Source organism: Musa acuminata, unplaced genomic scaffold (genome assembly GCF_036884655.1).
Source record: "Musa acuminata AAA Group cultivar baxijiao unplaced genomic scaffold, Cavendish_Baxijiao_AAA HiC_scaffold_42, whole genome shotgun sequence".
In the NCBI taxonomy this organism is placed as follows: Eukaryota; Viridiplantae; Streptophyta; class Magnoliopsida; order Zingiberales; family Musaceae; genus Musa; species Musa acuminata.
In genome coordinates this window covers 659,971-677,782 of record NW_027020324.1, presented here as the reverse complement: position 1 = coordinate 677,782, position 17,812 = coordinate 659,971, and the positions used below count along the sequence as shown (strand labels likewise).

General features: G+C 39.9%; 2 protein-coding genes and 1 long non-coding RNA gene across 3 annotated transcripts; 2 read left to right on the top strand and 1 right to left on the bottom strand.

The window, feature by feature from the left end:
• The first annotated feature begins 1,299 nt into the window (after window positions 1-1,299).
• LOC135653893 (kinesin-like protein KIN-7F) lies at window positions 1,300-6,669 on the top strand. Its single transcript, XM_065175521.1, has 14 exons — window positions 1,300-1,818; window positions 2,011-2,234; window positions 2,615-2,704; window positions 2,824-2,924; window positions 3,016-3,129; window positions 3,222-3,303; window positions 3,388-3,455; window positions 3,538-3,603; window positions 3,709-3,833; window positions 3,944-4,277; window positions 4,491-4,595; window positions 4,680-5,528; window positions 5,680-5,996; window positions 6,074-6,669. The coding sequence occupies exons 1-14, from the start codon at window positions 1,727-1,729 to the stop codon at window positions 6,390-6,392; spliced, it is 2,886 nt and encodes a 961-aa protein (XP_065031593.1). The 5' UTR covers window positions 1,300-1,726; the 3' UTR covers window positions 6,393-6,669.
• A 2,950-nt stretch (window positions 6,670-9,619) lies between these two features.
• LOC135653884 (CDPK-related kinase 3-like) lies at window positions 9,620-15,860 on the top strand. Its single transcript, XM_065175514.1, has 11 exons — window positions 9,620-10,335; window positions 11,585-11,715; window positions 12,125-12,166; window positions 12,273-12,381; window positions 12,523-12,601; window positions 13,722-14,018; window positions 14,193-14,302; window positions 14,964-15,071; window positions 15,210-15,272; window positions 15,477-15,644; window positions 15,723-15,860. Exons 1-11 carry the CDS (start codon window positions 9,778-9,780, stop codon window positions 15,858-15,860), a joined length of 1,803 nt encoding a protein of 600 aa, XP_065031586.1. The 5' UTR covers window positions 9,620-9,777.
• LOC135653885 (uncharacterized) lies at window positions 15,828-16,708 on the bottom strand. Its single transcript, XR_010502652.1, has 3 exons — window positions 16,662-16,708; window positions 16,057-16,158; window positions 15,828-15,959 (listed from the first exon to the last, which is right to left on the bottom strand). It is a non-coding gene; the product is annotated as an uncharacterized LOC135653885 (long non-coding RNA).
• Window positions 16,709-17,812: the final 1,104 nt, after the last annotated feature.

The window sequence follows — 17,812 nt, the reverse complement described above, 5'->3', positions numbered from 1 at the left end:
AACTAACAAAAATAACATCATCCTATTTGGTATGTTGAATAATTATTTTCTAAATTTTATTAGCAACCAAGAAAATAAAAAAGTGCTTAATTTGAATATTTGATTACAATTAATGTCCTAAATCAAACACTATCTATCTTTATTATTTATCTTTACTAGAAAAAAACTCTAATTTTAAAGAACTAATATAAGAATAAAACTTATAATCCAAAAGTATACGCATTAAACCCATCTTTAGTCTTTCATGTTAATATAGACCTAATGAAATTATTTTTTTTTGCTGAAAGTCAACCATTTGTTAATAAAATATATATTTTTTAAATCATAATCCTTTACAAAATGTGATATTCATTGCATCTCTTAGATATTTTCAAAGGCATGTGTAAATAAGAGGAAGGGATCTCCCTCGAAGGAAGGAAGGAATGAAGGGGTTTGAGAGGAGTCGGTGACATTAGAGAGTTAAGTAGGGCGAATGGATTAGATAAGGAAAAAAGGAAGAAGGAGAGATTTTATTAGAGCTCTCAAAAGAAACAAAAGGGAAAGAAGCACCAGATTAATCTACTCCCAAGTACGCACGTAACATGTTGAGAGGCTTGGGAGGACGACGACAGTAATGTCATAGTCTAGTCTCCAACAAGCATCAAGCTCACCAACAGCACAGAGGCAAGCTTTGACAAAGAGAAAACAAGCAAAGGGACAAATAGGATAGTAGCATTAAAAACTTATCTAAAGGAGGATGCAAATATTTGAACTAGATTCATCGCCAGGCCAAGGAACGGTCTTGTGAAGACCTGATCGATCTAGACTTCTTAGACCTGATAGATCTAAGTATGATCTAGATTCACATAGTTATAATAAGGTGAGGCACTAGAGCAAGAGTAAAACTGAGCTTCCGAGAAAGGGGATGGGAGATCTCTCTCTAAAACATAATGTTAATATTTATTGTCCATTGTTATTTAGATATGAATTGGATTTACACGGATGTCAGATTTAATGAAAATTCATGTCGTGAGTCATTTGATGGGCGGATCCAATTTCAAATCCGGCTCTCCCTTGACTTGGGCTTTAGATTTAGATGACTAGCTTGCAATCTACCAGGCTGTTTTCGCCCTCAGGCTCGAGCCTACTTTTCATATAATTCAGGTTGCTTCCAATCAATATCAAGTACGAAACGGAGTAATCAACCCAAATATTACGTCAATCATGGGTGGCACTGATACAGATGGAGCATATTGGATTCAGCCGATACCACAAACCATGCACCATGCCAGGAGGAGAAGAACATCTGCATGCCGTGATGCGGTCATGAAAGCTACAGCTGCAGTTGACGAGCGTGAATGCCTGATGCCATGCCCTACCACCCAATCACCCATGAGCGCAATCCATCTTGTTTCTCCCTACCTGGTATCTTTTTTCTTCGACGCATGCAGTCTTACGGATGATGAAGTCACGTCCTTTTCCTGGGTGCCATGGAGGAGTCGGAGGAACTTATTTTGGGATCTCTTATGTTCATGCCAGCCTTTGGAGAAAGGCCAAGAGACTGTCCGGTCTATAGATAGAGAGAGTGCTTCGCTTGCAGCGCCAGCTACGTTTCAGCGGCTCTCATTTTGTCCCGGCGATCTGTGCGGACAATTCTGTCGCTTTGCAGCCCTCTCCCTCTCCCTCTCTCTCGGTTCTCTTTTGCTGTCAAGATCTGCAACAAAGTATATATTGGAGCACGTACCTTATGATCCCTTCTTTAGAAGGTCATTCGTCTATTCTCTCTCCCCTTCCACCTCCTCTCAGTTCTGGCGTAGCAGATATTTGGAGATCCCACAGGTTTGCCATTTTCTTTCTCTCTCGCTCTCTCTCTCTCTCTCTCTCTCTCTCTCTCTCTCTCTCTCTCTTCTCTAGGAAGATCCCACGTGGAACGATCGGTGATGGTGTTTGATTAAATGTATCAGTCAGCAATTAAGGAACTGCATCCACTAAGCTCAAAGAAATCTCTGAATTGGTATTGGCATTGAACAGGGGAGGGATGGGAACAATCGGCCATGACGAGGTTGCGCCATGGGAGAAGGCAGAGGGGAGAAGGAAGGAGGAGAGGATACTGGTCTCGGTGAGGGTAAGGCCCCTCAATGCCAAGGAGATTGGGAGGAATGACCCCTCGGATTGGGAGTGCAGGAACAACACCACCATCGTCTTCAAGAACGCCCATTCCGAGCGAACAATGTATCCAACAGCCTACACATTTGGTGAGTGCTCCACATTGATTAGCTTTTCTCTTCCTATTCTGAACACAATTACGCATGTTTTGCACTAGTCTCGGAAGCATATTGGTGCACCTTCAGCATTTCGGTGAATGTGCATGATGATTCTCCCTGGCGAATGATTCTTTTGTCTTCATATTATGGAAGCAGACTGGGGGGCAGATCCCATGGTCTTGCCTTCATATTTAGGACTTTATGAAGGATTTCTTGTGTGATTCTTAGTTTCTGCTCTCCTATGACAAAGCCAAGAAAATTCATTTCTTGGATTATGCAGTTTAACATCCTGAGAATTCGCACAACACTATATGCACTGCAGTTTTGCAGTTTTTCGCAATCCTCATCTCCCTCTTGTTCATGATGATTAGACAAAGTATTTGGGTGCGAGTGCGACACGAGACATGTTTATGATGAAGGAGCTAAGGAAGTCGCTCTCTCTGTCGTCGATGGAATCAATGGTGAGCGGAACATTCTCTGAATTTTTTTGCCTGTATCAGTCTATTAACCTTTGTCCGAGTACTCCTCCTGATCAAGAAAGAGAACACTGTAAACTGAGTGTAGAACATGTTCATCGCAGCAAGTATATTTGCATATGGACAAACAAGCAGTGGAAAGACATACACAATGACCGGGATAACCGAATATGCCATGGAAGACATATATGACTACATAAAGAGGGTACAAATACCTGCACTTGCCTTCCAGAAACAATGCAGAGCACTTGTGCTTTCTGTAGTTATTCGTTCATTACTTCTTTCCTCTTTTGCAGCACGAGGAAAGAGATTTTGTTCTAAAATTCTCGGCAATGGAGATATACAACGAATTGGTAAGAGATCTGCTGAGCACTGACACCTCTCCTCTCAGGCTTCTCGATGATGCAGAGGTAAAGCATTGCACTTATGGCTGTTGTATCATTGAATTCTTCTTGATGAAACAACAAGCATTGTTAGTGAACTTGCTACCTATCCTTCTCAGAGAGGGACTGTTGTGGAGAAACTTACAGAGGAAACTCTAAGGGACCAGTGGCATCTCAAGGAACTCCTTTGTGTGTGTGAAGGTACTAACCGAACATGTCTTGTTCATATCTTTCTACATTCGCATCTCCCACACTTTAATCTCCGTACATATGGATTCATCGCAGCACAACGACAGGTCGGAGAGACGTCCTTAAACGAAATGAGCTCCCGATCGCATCAGATACTGAGACTGGTTTGCCTTTGATCAGATGTTTGAATGATTTCTACTAGCTTAACGGGAGGAATTCAGTTCTTTTCTCTATCTCAATCTGCAGACAATCCAGAGTACCGCTCACGAATTCACGGGAAGGGGAAGTTCGAGTACTCTTCTAGCTGCTGTGGTATGTGAATTCCCCTCCATGACTAACTTTCTTCTTCCTTCCCCCTTGAACTTTCAGATGAAAAGGCAGCAAACAGGAGGCTAAGTTTCTTTCTTGTGGATACAGAATTTTATTGATTTAGCAGGAAGTGAACGCGCATCTCAATCACCATCTGCTGGTACTCGGCTCAAAGAGGGTTGCCATATCAATCGGAGCTTGCTTACCCTGGGAACTGTCATCCGCAAGCTAAGGTCATCGAAATGCTGTTATCCTATATCTTTCTTTCATTTAAAAGAAGCTAAGGTCAGTGTCTCTCTTTAAATGTTTGTCATTTACTGTGGATTCCACTTTCTTTATGCAGCAAAGGGAGAACTGGACACATTCCATATCGAGATTCCAAGTTGACGCGCATATTACAACCCTTCTTGGGAGGTAATGGAAGAACTGCCATCATCTGCACAATGAGCCCTGCCCGAAGCCATATCGAGCAATCCAGGAACACTCTCTCGTTTGCAAGCTGTGCTAAGCAAATAGTTACTAATGCTCACGTCAATGTGTTGATGTCTGATAAGGCACTGATAAAGCATCTACAGAAAGAACTTGCAAGATTGGAGAATGAACTGAGATACCGTGGAGCTGCCTCCATCACGTATCATCCTGATGCCCTGAGCGAAAAAGATGCCCAGATCAAAAAGGTCGAGATAGAATCGATTTCTTATCACATGGACTAGTTTCTTACACATAGATACATGTTTGTGATGATTGTAGCTTAAATTTTGATCTCGATCACTTACCATGATTTCCTAGTAGCTTATTCATGATGAGTGTAATGCAAATCATGAAATCCGCAAAAGTTCCTCGACAATTCTCAATAGATTGCCTTTTTCTTCTTCCTGTTCTTTGTTTAGATGGAGCGAGAAATCAAGGAGCTGATGCAGCAGAGAGATCTTGCTCAGTCCCGACTTGAGCATTTACTCCGACCTATGGCAGATGACCAATTTTCTAGGCAATGGGTATGTATCCTTTCGAGCTGGAATTTGCACTTACGAGTTTTTTCCTTGTTTTCTCCAACCTCTGCTTCTTTTCCTTTTGCACAGGAAGAATCCAGTCAATCTGAGCTATCCTATTTACACAGTGCATGTGAAGATGCACTGTCGATCTCCGATGTATCAGGTGTTACGTATCAAATTCCAGATTTTGACTCTTCTATGTTTGGTAGGCCGGAAGAAGGCAACAACTACAACATCTGCCTAGAGTTTTCGGATACCATGAATCCACCTAGCAAACACATCCCTCAACAGGGAAGGGATGAAATCATTGGAGCTGCGTATGCAGATTCCGAAGACCAATGCAAGGAGGTTCAGTGTATCGAGATACATGCCTTGAGCACAAACAGAAGCGATGAGTTCAATCTCTTGTTGAATGATGAAGATGATAGTCTGCTACATTTGACAGATGAAAAGATGCTTGGGGATCCTACAGCAGAATCTTTAGGAAATGCACACTGGATACCTGCAAAGGAGCAATCGATGAAGATCGCGACAAGAACGACCGAGAATTTTGTCAAGCCTCGTAATGATGGATTATCATCTACATTGCCTTCGATGCAAACACTGATGAATTCCAGGGAGTTGGGACTAACTAGAAGTAAAAGCTGCAACGCAAGCATGATGAGCAGCTCAATCGTGTCTTGGCTCCAAAATGCTGAGCGAGATAAAAAAAGCACACAACATGACATCTTAAAAGAGTTTGCTGAAAAGCCTATAGAGGATCAAAGAAGACTAGAAAATGATACTCTCTCAATCGGAGAATCGGAGGACTTGGAAAAATCCACTTCCTTTGAAGTGCTAAAAACTGAGGATATCAAAGCTGTTCATGAAGAGGTTGATACCGGTGCTCATGATTCTTATTCAGGAAAGATTGAGACAGAGGAAACTACTGATCAGGTGTGATTCCAAATGTATTCATGGATTTACTTTTGTTCTATCTGCTATGGTATTACAGATTATTCATATGTTAAAATGCCTGTAGATGACTTTTGTATCGTAGATGACTTTTGTATCATATATAACCTTCTCGTTCTGCAACTCCCTGCAGCTTACCGAGGATATGATTCCGGAGACTCAAGCAACTCGATCACAAACCATTGAAGCTGTGAAGACTGTTGAGGATGCAGCCATGGACGCGCAGGAGTTCCAGAGAGAGCAACAGGAGATAATCCAGCTTTGGCATGCGTGCGAAGTCCCCTTGGTCCACAGATCTTGCTTTTTCCTACTCTTCAAAGGCGACCCAGCCGACTCCTTCTACATGGAAGTCGAACGCAGAAGGCTTTCCTTTCTAAGGAACAGCTTCGCTCTTGGAAACGTTGGCGGCGTAGCAGCAGAAGATGGTCACATATTTAGTCTTGCGTCAAGGTAGGATCATTGTTCTAATGCTCATCTTTTTCCATCTTTTCTCCATGGAAGATCATGCATGTTCATGCTGTTGGCAGCTCGAGATATATCCGCCGGGAGAGGGAGATGCTGTGTCGGGAGATGCATAAGAAACTGTCGTCGGCTGAGAGAGAGGCGCTCTACGCCAAGTGGGGAATTGCGTTGAACTCCAGGCAGAGGAGTCTGCAGCTGGCTCAACTCCTCTGGACTCAGACCGACCTGCAACATGTGAGAGAGAGCGCATCGCTTGTGGCCGAGCTGATCGGATTTGAGGAGCACGGGCAGGCCATGAAGGAGATGTTTGGGCTCAGCTTCACACCACAGAAAACTCACAAGAGATCCTCCAGCTGGTGGCACGGCAAGTTCCCCCTCCTGTGAACGAAATGGGAGCTGTCCACCAGGGCTTAAAACATCAACTGATGACAGTCTTTTCTTGCCCTTTTTGTGACTCTTTCAGCAAGTAATTGATCAAACGAGAGCAAACACCGTCTTCCCCAACTCCTCCTCTCCTCTTTCTCGATCCCCTCTGCATGTATTCCTTGTACAATTCATGTCCCTATCCTACATATCCATATCTGTGTTGATGAAAGATCGTCTTCGACTTGCATTGACAAAATGGAAACTTGATAATAGAGAAGAATAAGATCTGCGTTTGTCGAGGGACAATGATAATTAGAAACCATTTGTGCATGCATGAGATGTTGCCTATCCATCTTATCGATGGAGAGCCCACACTACATGATGATTAAAGCTGTCATCGTCAACTAGATGTTGGTCTCGTACACCCCTCATAATAGTTTTAGAACAATGTTTGATATCTGCAATTACTTTGATACTGGAGGAGCTGTCTTTTGGCTTATCACTACAAGAACTGCTAGTTCACTGTAAAGCCCTGATTAGAGTCTATATTGATCAGATGGACGGTTGAAATACGACCATACTATAGGGGAGAATGGGAACCGTAAATGAGTTTGAATCAAAGTATTCAAAGTAAATATACATAATACCAATTTGTTTTGAAAACTTAAAGTCATGATAATAATTAGGTTTATTACAATACATCGATTTAGTGATGGATATGAGAGCAGCACCACAAGGAAGGATGAAGAATGTAACATGAGTTACATTGGCTGAGAATGTTGTAAGAAACTTTTGTGCCACCACCTCCTAACATCTGATCTACAGTTGGAGCATTTAGGTAATCAATAGCACATGTAATAAAATTGATCTACAGTTCATTCACCGCATTTTTTTCACTTCGGTCTGTGTGTGAGGAGAAATCGAAAATTTCTTTTCAACGAAAAGCTTTTGTGGCTTTTTGAGAGATCTGATGACATTTATTATGATCATAGTACGGTGGATTCGAAACACCCGTGATGAAATGTCTTCGATGATAGAATTGAATCCTAATTTTTTGATGATTGATCCAGTCCTTCTAATCGAGTATACATCGTATCCCTTTTCGAGAGCTAAAAGAAATGCATTTGTAGATACAACAAACAGTTGGTATGAGAGGATTAATGCTGGATTCTCGAGGACAAATTATTGATCTACTCACCAATTTACACGACACATAGATTGCTCTTTATAAAATCCTTTTCGATATGCAAACGATTTCTTTGTTGCTTTCTTCGAGGGATTGAGGGAGGTGTAACACTCCTCAGTTAATCCTAACATTATGGATCCATAGATAAAATGACTCGAGAGTGTTCTTTTGTCTTAAGAGACAATAACGAGTGTTTTTTTAAAATTAATTTACCTTAGGATCCTTATAATTTTAAAAATAAAATAAATAATCTCATCTATGCTAACATCGTCAACTCAACTGTATTGACGGAAAATGCAACACGTCGAATCGATACGAAAGTGATAAGCAAAAAGATAATTTCAATATCCATTCCGTTATTAGTGATTTTATCGATAAAAAGATAATTTTAATATCTCAGGAAACAGAAAGGATATTAAAATTATCTTTTTATCCATTATTTTTGCATTGATCCAACATGTGATATCACATATTGTATTTTTTGTTAGTTTATAGGGATCATAATATAATTTTTTTTAAATACAAAGATTATAATACTAATAGTATCCAAGTATAGAGGGTAATATGTAATTAGCCCTATCTTAAACGTTTCTAATATATAGATACTTCCTCCTTATAGATTTTTGAATGTACTAAATAGATTCATGCTCTCCCGCGATCTTTTGGTGAGATTATAATTAGTCATGTATATGGGAAATGGGGGAATGAATGCACTTCATTTACTTAATTTAATATAGTTTCTTTTATTAAAAATATCTTTGGGAAAGATCTGTTTCAATTAACCAATTAAATTTGAGTTAATTTTGTGGGCAATAAAACAATCAATTATGTGGAACTACTTGGAATAAAGTATGCAAATTATAACTGGTAAATCAAAATGTCCTCTTTACTATTTTTTAAAATTAGTTATTTGTATTTAAAAGAGAGTAAAATACATTTTCATAAAAGAATAATCAACAAAAATAAAAGATTGGACAATTCTTCCTTATAACGACATCGTGACGTTGAATGTGACAACGCATTCGATGCCCGGGTCGATGTGGTCAACCAGAAACAATCGAACGGTGGTTGTATTTATGCATGCCGATTTGACTGACACAACCAGCTGACGTCTGGACTTACTTCTCTGACTTGCAGATTCGGGTCAACGTTGACTTAAAACAAATAAAAAGACTTGTCTTTTAAATATCTGTGTTCTCATATATATATATATTTTCTCCAATTTCACATCGATCCATATTAGTTCACGTCGCCCTTTAAGACCTGCCGTATCAGTTCACATTGATCCACTGGATGTTCAAAACATTTGTATCCCGTTCAAAGGTCAAACATCTAAGCAGGCATCGCGTGCGTCGTCAACGCAATATTTTGACAGGGAAGGAACCTCCGAGATGGCTACCGGCAAAAAAAGTATATTCTTGTCATTTAGTGCCAGTACAAAGGGTCATAAAAGCGAATGAAACAAAAATATGACAAGTTTCCAAATTTGGTAAAACGCGGAGACTCGTGACGTCAGAAGTGACGTCATATTTAATCCATACTGCTTGCGTGTGAGTCGAGACCAACAAATCAGCCACCGATGATGTCCGCACGAATCCAATCGCAGCCACCAAAGTTTTTTCGACTGGTTCATCCGACGTCTGCGTGTCTGCCACCTCAGCGCTAAGTATTCTATTCCGGCTATTGAGCATTATTTTCTTTTTTTTTAAGCTTCTCTTGTAATATTTTATATTCAAAAAAGACGTGTTGAACGCGCGCTCACCGACGCGCCGTGTTGCCGGAGAGAAGTCTACGTAGCCTCCCAACCCATCTCCTTCCTCATGCACCATACAACGATGTTCTCCACTCGCCGTATTCCACGTGTCTGATAGTCAGAATAACGACGCAAAAGACGTGGCCTCTCGCCTGAGCACATGTTGTTTCCTGCACGCTGCGGCGACAGGAGATCCTGAACCCTCCTATTTTACAGATCGCCCCCTCGGCGTTTCCATATTATCTTTGTAGAACGGTTGGAGACCCCTATTTAATAAGTCCCTCCTCGTTCCCTCTTCTTCCGCTCCTCCTCTTCCTCCAACCGCCCCATTGCCGCGTCTTTGACCTCGTCCGCGTTCTCCTCGCGAATTAAACCCTCGAAACCTAGCGATCCGATAGAGAAGAAGGCGAAGAAGAGAAGGGGAAGAGGCGGCGGCGGCGTCGCGCGGCGGACGTGGAAGAGGAATGGGCCAGTGCCACGGCAAGAACATCTCCATCGGCGGGGGCAGAGGACGCCATCGACGCCGGAATCCGAGGCACCCTGACGATGGTGGGGAAGTCGGAGATGGCAATACCGCCACCGCCACCAACACCCCTCAGCCCGGGGACAGTGGCCATGTAACCCCCATCTACTCGTCCTCCTGCTGGCCCAGCCCATACACCCAGGGCTCCGCCAGCCCATTCCCGGCCGGAGTCTCCCCCTCGCCGGCCAGTTCTACCCCGCGGCGATTCTTCCGCCGCCCCTTCCCGCCACCGTCGCCCGCGAAGCACATTAAGGCGGCGCTCGCCAAGCGCCTGGACCCGGGGAGGCTCAAGGAGGGGACCACCGCCGAGGACGGTACGGGGAATGCCGAGAAGCCTACGCTAAATAAGAACTTCGGGTATGGAAAGAACTTCGGGTCCAAGTATGAGCTCGGGAAGGAGGTGGGGCGGGGGCATTTCGGGAATACGTGTTTGGCTAAGGCGAAGAAGGGGGACATCAAGGGCCAAACCGTTGCCGTCAAGATCGTCTCCAAAGCTAAGGTGCGGCTTCATGTGTGGCGTAAATATTCTCTTTTACCTTTCTTTTCAGTTTTGATTGCGTCACTACCTAGTACTTCTTCCTGAAAGAATAAGGAAGTGCACTGTGCAGAGCAATTGGATTCGTCGGAGGAATTCCTATCCGTCTTAGCGTTTGATCCGTTCTTGTGTCATGTTGTTTGCATCCCTGTATGATTGATGTTTGTATTATATTTATTGACATTCTTGTTGGATATTTAAGTACGGGTTTGATTGGGTTTTTCCTCAACTCTGCAAATATCTTTGTGTTATGAACTTAGAAACGGCATGTTAATTTAATTGACATTTATTAAAATTGTTATCTTTTTCTCTCCTACGAGACTGATTTTTCTAAAATCAGAGAATATCAAGGTTCATAATGTTGCTAAAATGAGGATGTTGAGATGGATATCTGTGTTGATACTAGAAATATTTATATTCCTGTACATTTAGACATGGTTTTGTTAGAAGATAAGATATTGAAAACCCTTTAAGATGGCATGGATCCCAAAAAAACCTAATAAAACCCTGGTTAGAGATGAGGTAAGTTGAGACCTAAGAAAACTTATTTAGAAATGATAAAATAATATTTAACTGCTCTTAGTTTGACCAATTTTATTACCTTAAACAATGGTCAGTAGAGACCAATATAGCTGATCTCAGATAGTTGGAACATTACATCTTGTTGTTGTTGTCATTGTATCTTGTGCTCGTTATATATTGACATTATGTGGCATGCACATGAAGTGATAAAATAAATATGCTTGCAGCAGTGTCATGTCAGTAGGACATCGCATACCGAAACTTCTGAAAACTTTGTGAAATAAAAGAATGCTGTGTATGACCCTTCTAAGCCTTAACATATACCTGTTAGCTGACTAAATTTATACCAATTTGCTTAAAACTGAATCTAAAACACGACAAGGTGAAAGCTCATTCCATGTCGAACTAACTTAAACTGATACCAAACTGTACCCAATTCATGATGACTTCAGTTGATATTTGGATGTTGATTCATGTGAAAAAAGAGCGTACCCGGTGCTCTAGGCTCCCGCCAATGCGGGGTCTTTTGATGTTGTATTCTTAATAGGTCTTTTGTTTCCTTTTGTGGTTTTTTCGTTTTAACTTCTTTGCCCTTTTATGTGCTACACATGTTTTGTTTTTTATTAACTACAATGTCGAATTTCAACAATTCTTTTACATAATCGTATACTTAACATCATTTTTATGGCAGATGACAACACCAATATCAATTGAAGATGTTAGTAGGGAGGTGAAAATTCTGAAGGCTTTGTCTGGGCACAAAAATCTTGTTAAATTTTATGAAGCATGTGAGGATGCCCATAATGTCTACATAATCATGGAGTATGTCTTATTTATTTCCTTTTCAGTTTTCCTGTAATGTGGTATGATGAATTGGAAATATCTTATTCCTGAATTGTGCTTGCCATGATATTTCTGACCAGATAAGATTAAATAAATTTCCTTTGACTTTTGATTCCCATACTTCAAAACAAAAATATCCAGTAAACATTCTTTTCTAAATATATGAAAGTTGTAATTCCTTGGATCTGTCGAAAAATGCAGTATTTTAACAAACCCATGAAATTGAGGTTTTATGTGAGATTTTTTCACCATACCTTTAACTTGATTTCTTTTTCATATCTTTTACATGATTCTGAATTTATATTATTATGTGTGCTTTTCAAGCCTGTTAATGAAATTTGCTCATGTTGTTCGGTATTCACCATCTTTCCCTGCTTTTCTTTCTCAGATTTTGTGAAGGTGGAGAATTATTAGATAGAATTTTAGCCAGGTAATTTAAATTTTAATTTTAGTCAATTTGTTAGCAAGAGAAGGTCCATATCTTGTTTTAATTGACTCGTGGACTTATGAAATTTTCTATTTCTGTATTTCCAAAGAGGTGGAAGGTACACAGAGGAAGATGCCAAAGCAATTATTGTGCAGATGCTGGGTGTGGTAGCCTTTTGTCATCTTCAAGGTGTTGTGCATCGTGATCTAAAGCCAGAGGTCTACCTTGGATTTTATGCTTGATGCTCTGTAGTTTGCATATTAGTGGAAATTAGTTGTGCTCTGTCTTCTACTAATTCCCTTTTCTATTTAACTTGTATTTGTTGCTGATGTTTTCTTCTCTTCTCTATGTTGTGACAGAATTTTCTCTTCACCAGTAAAGATGAAAATGCTGTTATGAAGTTAATTGATTTTGGTCTTTCTGATTTTATCAGACCAGGTAACAAGTGGCTGTGAATGTTGGCAATTTATTGTAATATATTGATGCATTCATGTGTCTTTTATACTGAATTGGGACAGCGACAAACATGAAGATAGAGTCTTACTGGAATCGTCTAGCTGAAAATGATTTTTCTTGTGTATGTCAAATCATATGATAAAAGTGATGTTCGATAAAATATTTCCTGAAGTTGATTTCAAAGTGTTTGGCTTCTATAGTTCTTAGGGGCTGAAGAAGTTCTTCAGTGTGATTGATTTAATTCTGAAACATATCTGCTAGCCATTGGTACCTGCATCTTTATATTCATAGTGTGATTTTGATGAAGGTTAACTTCCATAGGCGTTCGGAAGCAAAGAAGTTAATCAATTAGTTCTTTGCTAGCAATTGATGCCCTCATCTATTTCCAAGTTCTTCTAGATGCAACTTCTTCTTGTGTACAGCTTGTTTTCATGGTTAAATTTAAACCTGAATGGCAAGTGTTTTCCTTTTGTAGTAAACATGGACAAATAATAAGTTAAACTAATGATACTTTTAATCTTGTATTCTGAAACCCTTACATAAGTATGTGGAGCAGCTTGTTGTACAGAGATGCTATTTCTCAACTTTATGTTGGAAATTTATAGAATTTATCATAACATCATTAATTTTTGTTCTGGAAATTTAATTATCAAAAGTTTGAACTACACATCTAACAAGTATCAAGACTTCTAAGAATCAGTCTTCATAAACAATAATTGGTATTGTACCACCATAGTATCAATATATTTTTCATGCTTCATACTTCAAATGCTTAGATATCAATGGCAAAACAAGTTGGCCAAAAGATGATAATGTAGTTAAAAGCTGCTGCCCAAATCTTTTTGCCAACTTTCCAGCTTTACATTAACTGCATGTTCAGTATGCTTTGGTAAATTAGTGTGCAACCTCAGCACAATGATTGTGTAATCTCTACTATTGTTCATAAATTTTTACCTGATTTGCCTACTCCAGTTCCAAAAGTTTTCTCTATATACTTGATTATGGTATATCAGCTACTATCATCACCATTGTTGTACTTGATTTATGTGTCGCCATATTATATTTGATGCTCAACAGAAGTTTCCAATCTATGGTCATGCAGATGAAAGATTAAATGACATTGTTGGAAGTGCATACTATGTTGCACCTGAAGTCCTACATAAATCATACAGTACAGAAGCAGATATGTGGAGCATTGGTGTTATAGTTTATATTCTATTATGTGGAAGTAGACCTTTCTGGGCACGAACTGAATCAGGAATCTTTCGTTCTGTTTTGAGAGCCGATCCTAATTTGGATGACACCCCTTGGCCTGCTGTATCCCCAGAAGCTAAAGATTTTGTGACAAGGCTTTTGAATAAGGACTACAGGAAAAGATTGACAGCTGCTCAGGCTTTGAGTAAGTTGCTTGTTCCATCAAATGATAACCTGGTGGGCATTCGTTGAATGTTAAACTAAAATATGATATGATTTTCTTCATATCTTTTCTTCTGCAACATTAATGCCTTTGCACTTAATTTGTTTTGTCATAATTCTCCAGCTGAAAACAGATATATGCTTTTTTATGTGGCAGCTCACCCTTGGTTGCGAAGCGAACAAACACAAATTCCTTTAGATATGCTTATATATAAGTTAATCAAAGCATACCTTCGTGCCACACCTCTAAAGCAGGCTGCACTAAAGGTACATAGTGCTCAGATTTAGATGCTCACTTTTATACTTGACTTGCTAGTTTCAGTTTGTTACAAAGGCATATTGTTGCATCAGTCATTCCTCATCTGTATGCTTCACATTTTCAACACAGACTGTAACTTGTAAAGAGGTTATACATTTAATGTTAAGGTAGAATGCTTGTTGTAAGCCACTGGTAAGGCGTGGCGGCAGCTTGATCTTTTTATTACAATTGTGTTCTGAGCTGAACTCAAGTCCAAGAAAGCTGTTTAGTTTGGAAATAGTCTGTAATGCAAAAAAGCAGATTAACTTTTTCATTGAACTTATGAAATATAAATTATAAAAATTGCTTAAAAATAAAAATTTTGTGAATGATTAAATGGGGTCACATACAAAAGATAAGTTGTCGATAAAATGGAGTTTCAGACTCGTGTACACTCGTGCTTTTTTGAGCTAAGATATGGGTGGCATGAACAGAGGTCGTATGGCTTGTAGGCACTCGTATAGTGATATTTATTTTAAGATAGTAAATCAAATCTATAAAAAAATAAAACCAAGTAACTAAATTAGCATCCAAGCAATGTTATTACTGGCATGCATTTTAATGCTGCTTAAAAAACTTGCTAGCAATCTAAACTTGTTCTAGTTTATACTTTTTTTTCTTTCTGTATAGGCACTATCTAAAGCTCTAACTGAGGATGGGCTCTTCTATCTACGATCACAGTTTGAGCTACTAGAACCGAACAAAGATGGGTTCATCTCCTTTCAAAACTTTCAGAAGGTAAATTTGCCTTTTAACCTCATTGGCATTTCAATCAGATTAATTATGACTTAGAAGGCTAGATCTTCATATTTCATGTTATTTTTCATATGTTTTTTGGTAGTGTTCCGTTAATTTTGTAGTGTTCATATTTTTCAGGCACTCATGGAAAAGACAACTGAAGCCATGAAGTTGTCCGGGGTTACTGACATTCTGAATGTGGTAATGCATCTAGTCTTATGCTATTTAGTAGTATTATATTAATCTTCTGGTGATGTTATCATTTATGATGTTAAGACTTAAGATCATAACGGGAGGTGCATTCTGTCTTGCTTCTCCAAACTGTTGATACTTTTGCTGCTAGTGATAAATCTTTCTACATTGAAAACGCAAAGGACACTGAATTTTGTATGATTCAACACTCAGTTGGAGGCACTATCATCCAGAAGCATGGATTTCGATGAGTTTTGTGCTGCTGCTATCAGCCCTTATCAGCTTGAGGCTTTGGGACAATGGGAGCAGATAGCCACCGCAGCATTTTCATACTTCGAAGAGGAGGGAAATCAGGTTCTCTCAGTCGAAGAGCTTGCGCAGGTACTGATCATTATTCCACAATACAACTATACATGTATATGTAATTATGTTGGAACCTGATAGAACTGCTCTGTCCAGGAATTGAACATCACCACAACTTCTCACTCCTTTCTGCAAGACTGGATTAGACAAGAAGATGGCAAGCTCAGCTTTCTTGGATACACCAAATATCTACATGGCGTAACCATCCGCAGCGCAAACGTGAGACATAACTAAATCCTGCGATCCCCTGATGTAATTCTTTGTTCATTATCTACCCCATCTCTTCGTTTGTTATTGTTGCAATTCTTTCGATCCTGGCTTTGTAGAGAATGCCTGCAGAGAATAATCTGTAATGAGACCCCAATGATTGATGGAAGCTCTGCTTTCGAAGGGATCAATACAACTGACGTTGCTTTGTGCATTGAAGTACCTGAAATGTATGCCATTGATGCCTTGATAGCATGTATTATGCTGTTTTCCTGTACAACGAAGTCTCTTTGATTGAACGAACTACAAGTATGTTTTCAGATTCCTACAAAAGGAGTTAATTATTTCTCGTAAGGCTAAAGAACAAGAATAGAATCAACCTCTCATAACTCAAGTAATCAAAGTTTCAATCATAAAATAATTTCTTTATTTGACAAGATCTTTGAAAGCCCTCTTTTGCACTGCCCTTTAATTCTCGTTAAATAATCTTATGATTCACTAGTTTTTCTTCTTTATTTTGGGAAAATCTTGCTGGAGATGATGTTCGAGAGTATATAACTTTGGTGTTTTTCTGATATTAATAGGTTCTTATTGTTTGGAATATCTAAGATACAAGATAATATGACCCATATAAATATGCTATATTATATATATATATATATATATATATATATATATATATATATATATATATATATATATATATATTGCCTTTGAGATGATTATATTCATATATTATTCGAGACATAAAGACTAAAAGACCTAAAAAAAAAAAAAAGTTCTTCAACTTGATCACAAAAAGAAAAAAAACATAAAAAATTAAATTACCGAAGCTTTTACAAAAGCCTCAGCTACGTAGGGTTTGAACTTTTCAAGCCCTGAAGCACAGGTGAAGGTGGTGGTGGCGGTGGCCTCCGGCTCCGGCGGTGGTGGAGGAGGTATCGCGGTCGATGATGCCCTGGACGTGGCGGAATTGCTCGACGTGGCAGGGGATGGTGATGGCGCCGGTGTGGTGGAATCCGTACTCCTCCTCCGCCGCCCGGAGCAGGGCCACGAAGAGCGGGTGGTTGAGGTACCCCACCGGCACCACGAACCGCTGCTGCTCCTCCCCCGCGCCTCCGACCCGTATCGCCATCCATCCTTTGGGTGGTGCCGGCCCGCGTCTCCCCCCTCCACCGGTCATCCCCCGAGGCGACAAGTGCAGGTACACCCCCGGCATATCTATATCTCACAGTTCTCCAAGAGCTACAGAAAGAAGCAAAGCAATAGAGATCAAAGCACGTAGAAAGAAGGGATCAGGGACTAGATGATGAGGATGATGGGGAGGGCCATGGATCGGAGCTGTAGACGGCGAGGTGGAAGATATTCAAAGAGGAATCGCAGAGAGAGGCAGGAAAGTTAGACATCTTCGAGGGGAAGGGATATGCAGTGGCAGCAGTAGTAGTAATAGGAACATTAAATGGTGTAGCTTGGAAGACGACTGAAGCCAACTGAAGCCCGACAGAGAAAGCTCGCAATAAATGTGCGAGACAAGAAGAGGGCGTCTCTGTATGCACGAGATAAATAGAGAGAGAGAGAGAGAGAGAGAGAGAGAGCACAACGGCTAAAGGGGTGAACACACTACAGTGGCGGCCATAATAAATAATAGTACAGAATCTTACACGTTAATTAATTCAATATAGTTAGAGTTGGAGGATCCTCTCGTTTTGTACATTCATTCTCCCAAGTTGCAGCTATGTATTTCGTATAATATCCGTGAAATGCAATGCAATGCAATGATTGAAGAGCATCTCATCAAATCAAAAAGAAAGAAAGAAAAAAAATTCCCGTGATCAACTTAGCTTTGGTGGATATTTGTTGAGAGCAGTCTTTGAATAGTCTTCATGTAACACATGTTTAAATTTGGATCATTCCCACTTTGACTCAAAGGTTTTTTTTCCCTTTATTTTCTTTTTCATCTTACACATGTAGGTGACTTT

Excerpts from the sequence above, each read along its gene's own strand:
- LOC135653893 (XM_065175521.1), top strand. The coding sequence starts at position 1,727 with ATGATCCCTTCTTTAGAAGGTCATTCGTCTATTCTCTCTCCCCTTCCA. Across the intron at positions 3,304-3,387 it reads ACTCCTTTGTGTGTGTGAAG|CACAACGACAGGTCGGAGAG; the intron begins GTACTAACCGAA and ends GATTCATCGCAG. Across the intron at positions 3,456-3,537 it reads CGCATCAGATACTGAGACTG|ACAATCCAGAGTACCGCTCA; the intron begins GTTTGCCTTTGA and ends CTCAATCTGCAG.
- LOC135653884 (XM_065175514.1), top strand. The coding sequence starts at position 9,778 with ATGGGCCAGTGCCACGGCAAGAACATCTCCATCGGCGGGGGCAGAGGA. Across the intron at positions 10,336-11,584 it reads AGATCGTCTCCAAAGCTAAG|ATGACAACACCAATATCAAT; the intron begins GTGCGGCTTCAT and ends TTTTTATGGCAG. Across the intron at positions 14,303-14,963 it reads TAAAGCAGGCTGCACTAAAG|GCACTATCTAAAGCTCTAAC; the intron begins GTACATAGTGCT and ends CTTTCTGTATAG.